General features: G+C 52.4%; 1 protein-coding gene across 3 annotated transcripts in view; it reads right to left on the bottom strand.

The window, feature by feature from the left end:
- CRHR2 (corticotropin releasing hormone receptor 2) overlaps window positions 1-6,466 on the bottom strand; it is a 33,312-nt gene that overhangs the window by 4,344 nt on the left and 22,502 nt on the right. For all 3 annotated transcript variants that reach the window (XM_023188395.1, XM_023188393.2, XM_023188394.1), the window contains exons 6-8: window positions 5,126-5,279; window positions 4,592-4,652; window positions 3,033-3,105 (exon numbers count right to left, since the gene is read on the bottom strand). In XM_023188395.1, coding sequence (XP_023044163.1) covers window positions 3,033-3,105; window positions 4,592-4,652; window positions 5,126-5,279 — 288 coding nt within the window. The remainder of the gene's footprint in view (window positions 1-3,032; window positions 3,106-4,591; window positions 4,653-5,125; window positions 5,280-6,466) is intronic.

The raw sequence follows: 6,466 nt of genomic DNA, 5'->3' as shown, positions 1-6,466 counted from the left end.
CAACAACCAATTCATTCAATTACCCACCTACTTTTATCCATCCATCCTTCCTTCCTTCCATCCATCCACCTAGCCAACAACCAATTCATTCAATTACCCACCTACTTTTATCCATCCATTCTTTCTTCCTTCCTTCCTTCCATCCATCCACCTAGCCAACAACCAATTCATTTATTATTGACCTACTCTTTTATCTATCCATCCACGCACCCATCCATCTACCCATCCATCCACCTACCCAATAACCAATCCATTCAGTTATCCACCTACTGTTTTATCTGCCCATCCAGTGGCCCATCCATCTATCCATCCATCTACCTAGCAACCAGTTTATTCAATTGTCCAACCGCTATTTTACCCATCTACCCATCCATCTATTCAGTAAACAAGTGGTTCCTGAGCGCCTCTTGGCTATAGGGCCCTGTTTCTTGTGCTGAGGCAAGGTCAGGGACAGGGTCGAGCGTGGAGCATCTGGGAGACAAGGCCTTGTCCCCATCCTTACACTTGGCAGGCATTTAGTTCTGTGGCCCCACTCATCTCAGCTTGGGTCTATGTAACCTGAAAATCCTTCTTTCCTTTGAGCCTGTTTCCCAGCCTCCCACTTCACACCACCACAGGCACCTTCCTCTCTCTCCAGGGAGCCTTCTGGTCAGCCTGCCCACACTGAGCTCTCCAACTTTCCATTCTTGAACTCCACCTCCCCATTAAAAACACACTCCAGTTCTTTAGTAAGAACTGTCTATTGTACCCTGCCCTTGTTCAGCCTGTTTCTGGTTTTATTTAATTGTTCATTCATTCAATGAATCAATGGACCGTGTGTCAGCCTCTGAGCCAGGCATCCACGATGGGGAAGTGGACAGGCAGTCAGAGCCCCTGCTTGCAGAGGGCTTGTGGCCTAGCTGGGGGCCTGGAGGGGTTGGGGTGGGGGAGATGACACCTTTCCTAAGGTGTCAGAAAGGCCTGGAGAAATGGCGGATGGGCTAAGAACTGAAGATAAGCACCCCCCACCCCCGCCGCAACAAATGAACTGAAGCACCAAGTCCTAGTCTCATGGCTCAAATTTTGACTGTTCCAATTTGCAGTTGTGTGGCCTTGGGAAAGTTGCTTAACCTCATGAGCTCCTGCTGCCTTGTCTACCTCCAAGGGGGCTAACCACAGAGCTTGCCTTAGAAGATTAGCACAATACTCACAGAGAGCACTAAGACCTGTGTCTGGCCTAGTGACTGCCAATCCTTTCCCATGACACCAACAGTGACAACACCAGCAAGAAGTCAGGTTTTCTGCAAGCTCAACCACCTGATTCACTTCTCAGAACCAGAAATAAGTGAGTATCTCTTAGCAGCAGAAATGCAGCTGTGAACTGCTGGGGAGTGTAAGGATGGCAGGAACGCCAAGCACGTGTCCAACTTCGAGGACAGCAGGCAGATGGTGGGGACAAAGCAGGAGATCTGTCTTTGAGCCTCAGCTGTGCTAGCTATTAGTGGTGACCTTGGGCAAGCCAACTCATCTCTCTCGGCTTCTTCATCTGTAAAATGGAGAGCATAACCCTACTTCTTTTAAGACTTGAGCGTGCAAGGGTTGGAAATAACGTAGATAGAGCTTCTGGAAGGGCTCAGCTTGGAATCTGGAAGCCCCTGTTGATGCAAAGAGCTGGGCCCAAAGGAAAGAAGGAAAGGGCTTATGAGCACAGACACCAGGGTGGAGCCAAAGAAGGGGTCTGGAAGAGGAAGCAGGGAGCTGGATCTTGACACTGAGCTCTTGCATTCCTCGCCTCCTTTTCTCTTGGCATTTCCTCACCACCTGTCCAACATCTTTACAGCTGGGGCTCACTCTCTGCCACCATTGGTCCCTCATCCAGGCCAGCCTTCCTTGGCTCCATCCCAAGCTCATCAAAAGCCTTATTCCTCCAGGATGGCCCTCGGCAGCTGGTTGGGAAGAAATGGATCTCATGGGGTTTCTGTTCACACTGAGGGGTGAGTGACTCACCGCAGCTGGGAGTCCAAGGACAATCCTACTAGCTGCTGACAAAACCTGGTTTCTGCCTCTGAAGTGAACCAAGCCCTGACAGTGGAATTTCCAGCAGTGGGTGAAAAACCTTCCTAGTCGTCATCAGTTCACATATATCAAGGACACTCCAAAGATGGAGGTCAAATGAAACCCAAAGTCACAGAAAAAGGAGAGTAAGAAAATAAAAGAGATACATAATAATTGTCTCCAAGGTAGACAAAAGAAAGCCCCACCAGGCACCTTCTGTGTGCAGGAGGAGATGGCACTCTTGCTGAGTCTCCCAGAAGGAACTGTGGCCCTTTAAGGAAGCCGGTACATACAGGAGCCTGAAATTACTGAGCCTGAAATAAGTCTTACGTAAATGCCAATTTCTTACGGGGCTTTTATGTATCTTTCTCTCTCTCTCTCTCTCTCTCTTTTTTTTTAAGGTATGATATATAATGGGTTCCTTTTGCAGAATGCAGCCTCTACTTAAACTCTCCCTTAATTAAAGCTCTTTGTGGATTAAAGATGTGTGGCAATTATACCTTAGATGCAAATACATTTGGCAAAGGGTAGGGAGCTGGACAAGGAAAAATTGCTCATTATGCTTCATCCCAGTATTCTCCACTCCAGGCTAGGGGCGGGGGTTGGACCCAGAGAGGGTCGCTGGGTGCCGAGGGGAACGTAGGTCTGGAATGAACAGAAGTCCGCACACTCTTCTGTTGTCACCAGCTGCCTGCTCACCTGGCTGTCTCAGCATTGTACAGTGTCAGACCAGGAGGGCACAGGAAGTCTACCCATTAGATCCTTTCTCCTCCCAGAGAAAGAGCCCTGATACGGGGCTGTGCCAGGGCATTGAGCGTGAGGAAGGGAAGGCTGGGTGGTCCTGGGGCACAGGGTGGCATGGACAGGGTATGGGGGTGGCATATAGAGTGGGTGCACACGGCCACCCATGCCACATCTTTGCCACTGTCTCTGCCTGGGTGAACCCTCCGCTGTCCTCCTGTCACCCAGCCCCATCCCAGCCACCACTGAGGACCTACCAGGAGCACGAGAATGATGGGGCCTTGGTAGATGTAGTCCACCAGGTCACCAGGCTCCTTGCCAAACCAGCACCTGTGAAGATGGGGTGGCTTTAGGGGGCCTGCTGAGCTGGAACTGAGGGAATCCCCCAGACTTGGGCCCAGGGTCCTCCAGCTTTACCCTTCCTGAGACCCAGCCTCCAGGACTGCCCCTTCCCAGAAAGCCCTGGTGGAAACACCAGCTCCACTGACCACCCTCACCCACCCAGGCTGTCTTTTGCTCTACACGGTGGGTCTGATCTCCCCAGCCAGACTGAGGACAGGCCATGGGTCTCTTGCTCCTCCTCTCTCGCCTGCCCCATTGCAGCCTGCTAGGCACAGGACTGGGCATGCAGGAGGCACAGGGAGAGCTGGGCTCCCCCTTGCTGGTCCACGGCCAATTGCGTTAGGCCACCTGTTCCCATATTGCTTGAAACCCGCCGTTCTGTGTGCCAGGCACTCACTCGGCCACACAAAGCAGCAGATGTGGAAGTGGAGTCTTCCTACCTCCAGCCTGGGATTTTGTGTCTTTGAACCAACACTTGTTCACCCAGTGAAGGGAGCGTGCTTTCATTCTCTGGGGATGCTGGTCAGGAGAAAGGCTTTAGGGTCTGGGTCGGCCAGCAACTACTGCACCACAGGGAGGGGCCATCAACTTTGGGGAATTCAGTCCTCTGAAATCTTGGAGGTCATCCAGTGCAGACCTGCCGCAGATAGGATTCTCCCTGTCTTCCAGGGTTTCTGGTCTCTGCTTGGACGCCTCCTTTGACAGGAAGCTCACCACCTACCAAGGCAGCCCTCTTCTTCTTGGGTAGCCTTTGCTCTTACAAGCTCTTCCTAATGTTGAGTTCCTGGAACTCTACCCCATTCTTGTCCCCACTCTGAGGACAGATCCCCTCTGCTCTCTCCAGGCTCTGAGACAGACCCCTCGAAGATTTGCATACAGGCTGATGTTCCCCAGTCCCCACTGCTCTCAGTTGGTGACACTCGACTTCCTGGCTGCTCCCTGGCTGACTCATGGCCAGAGTTGCTGTCATTTGGGCTGTGGCTCAGCATATCACAACCTGTGGCATAGGGAGAACCTCAGGATGGGACACTGCACCCAGGCATAGACTGGGACTTCAGGAAGAAAAAGAAAAAAAAAAAAAAAAAAAGCTCTGTTAAATGCTCATGGACAGCTCTGGATGTCATGTGCAGCCTTGGCCCCTTCCACATACCCCAGGCCAGAGCTGCCACATCCAAGTCTGAGGAGGTCTTACAAAGACCAAAGGGGGCACGGAGGTGGGGGTGCAGGGAGGGGCCGGGGAGACACTGCAAGGAACCATGATTCCTAACTTAATTCAGCAAAGTTCCTTGAGCCCTACTACATGAGTACCTCTGAGTGCAGGGCTATTTTTTTTCAATTTAAGGACAACAGGACAGTGAATCTGTCTAGATGTGGCTACAACTCCTGCTCCACGGCTTGGCCAGAGCCCAAGGCTGACCTTTCCTAACACCCCCACCCTTCCCCATGAGCCCCCATAGCTGGCCCATCCACTTACTGTTCATTCTCATAGTAGAGCTTGCTGATGGCCCAGGTGATGATGATGGGACAGGGGATGCCTGAGAGAAGGACAGACTTGGGCTGCAGGAGACCGATGGTCAGGGACCTTCTTGTAGGACATATCATGGAGGACCACAATGGGGCTGGGATCATGCTTTTACTCTTCCAACAGCAGGCTACCCATAACCCCAGGGGTGCTCTGTCCCTCGACCCCTGGCCCATGTCCCTGCCTCTCTCTCCAAGCAGGGATGCATGATTTTGTGATAGAGTAGAGCCAGCCAGTTTCTGAGCCAGAGACAAAGGCCTTGGACAGGTCCTTCCTGGCAGGGGGGGAAGAGCTATTTGAGGAATATCCTTTGGAGGGATCCTTTGCTTGTTCCTCACCAGCATGGAGGGAAGTAGCTGCATCCGCAGGACTGGGCTGGGGGTGGAGGGCAGGGCCGGGCTCTGGTCCTTGGACCCAAGATGAAGGGAAATGGCCTGGTGAGAAGTCCTCCCCCCAACTAGGCCCTGCTGCCCCCAGGACCCTCACACCATCCGATGAAGAGGAAGAGCCACTTGCGCAGGCACTCGGTGGAGTAGGTCATGACGATGGCCGTGTGCAGGTAGCAGCCTTCCACAAACATCCAGAAGAAGTTGGTCACCACGAAGTAATTGAAGATGGTGGTGATGCAGCGGCACCAGATCTGTGTGCAGGGCACAGGCTGTCAGGAGGTTGCTCGGGGCCTAGGCAGGACATACCCATCCCCAGGCAGGGCAACTAGACACAGGGCTTCCCAAAGGGGGTTCGTGAACATGCCATCAAATACCAGTGAACCTCACTCTGAAAAGCCTCATCCTTCTCCAGTGCTCCTTCACTCTTTCCGATTAAGTTAAGGTGCCATTTTTCTCCACTGGGGCCAGTGTGCTTTTTTAACTTCTCTCTAACTCTAATTTTTCTTTCTATTAAAGAGAGGGAGAGTCTGGCTCTGAGCTTTCTGTAGACAGAGGCTGGAATTCAACCATCTTGTTGTATTTTCATTTTAGTTTTTTTGAGTCATTTTCAATCCATAGCAAGTCAGATCTGCTTCCTTTTAGGGATGGGATATGGAATTTCATTTAGAAAAAAATGAAAAAAAAAAAGTGAGTAAAGGGAGTCAAGGGTGTATGAAGTGGGGCTGCGGCCAGGGAGGAGATTCTCCAAAGACTCTGGGTTTGGGAACTTCTGGACTTGGCACAATCATTACTGGCTCTGGAGGGAAACTTGCAAAGTACACGGCTCCTGGCAAGTCACTGCACCTCTCTGAACCTCAAAAAGTAACACTGCCTTCCAGGGTGGTTGAAGGAGACAGAGGATAACAAAGACAGGCACGAGGGTAGCTGTGTTGTGGCCGTGGTTGTGCCTGCTGTGGTTCCGTGCCTTCCCAGCAGAGGGGAATTTGTCCCTGTCCCTGTGAGTAAGGCCACCTTCCCCAAGCACAAAGGCTACCTTCCCAAAGGAAGCAGGGAGGGGAAGCCCGTCCCTCTAGAGCCACACAGTGGGCCACAGCAGGGCCAGGGTCTAGGCCTTGGGCTTCCACGCCAGAGCTGCTCTCAACAGACCCCCACCTGGTCATCTTCCCCACGTGCTCATCTCCAGGGCACCCTGAGAGCCAAGGCTGGGACATGGGGAATGAGAGAGCCAGCTGAAGATCCGGGGACCTGTGTGTCAGGGCCTCTGCTTCTGGCTCTGACAGCTCCGGTTCTTAGATAACCCTCCTGTCCTGAGCTGCTGGCTGCTTCTGGGCTTGCCTGCCCAGTCCCCATAGCTGTCTTCTGGGCTTCCCTGCACAGCCTCCTGTGGCTGTCTGTCTCCTTTTTTTCTGAGAAGGTCCTGCTGAGGTGGGAAGCTACC

Source organism: Piliocolobus tephrosceles, chromosome 8 (assembly GCF_002776525.5).
Source record: "Piliocolobus tephrosceles isolate RC106 chromosome 8, ASM277652v3, whole genome shotgun sequence".
Lineage (NCBI taxonomy): Eukaryota > Metazoa > Chordata > Mammalia > Primates > Cercopithecidae > Piliocolobus > Piliocolobus tephrosceles.
The sequence above is the reverse complement of the archived record's forward strand: the minus strand, read 5'-3'. Positions and strand labels throughout refer to the sequence as shown.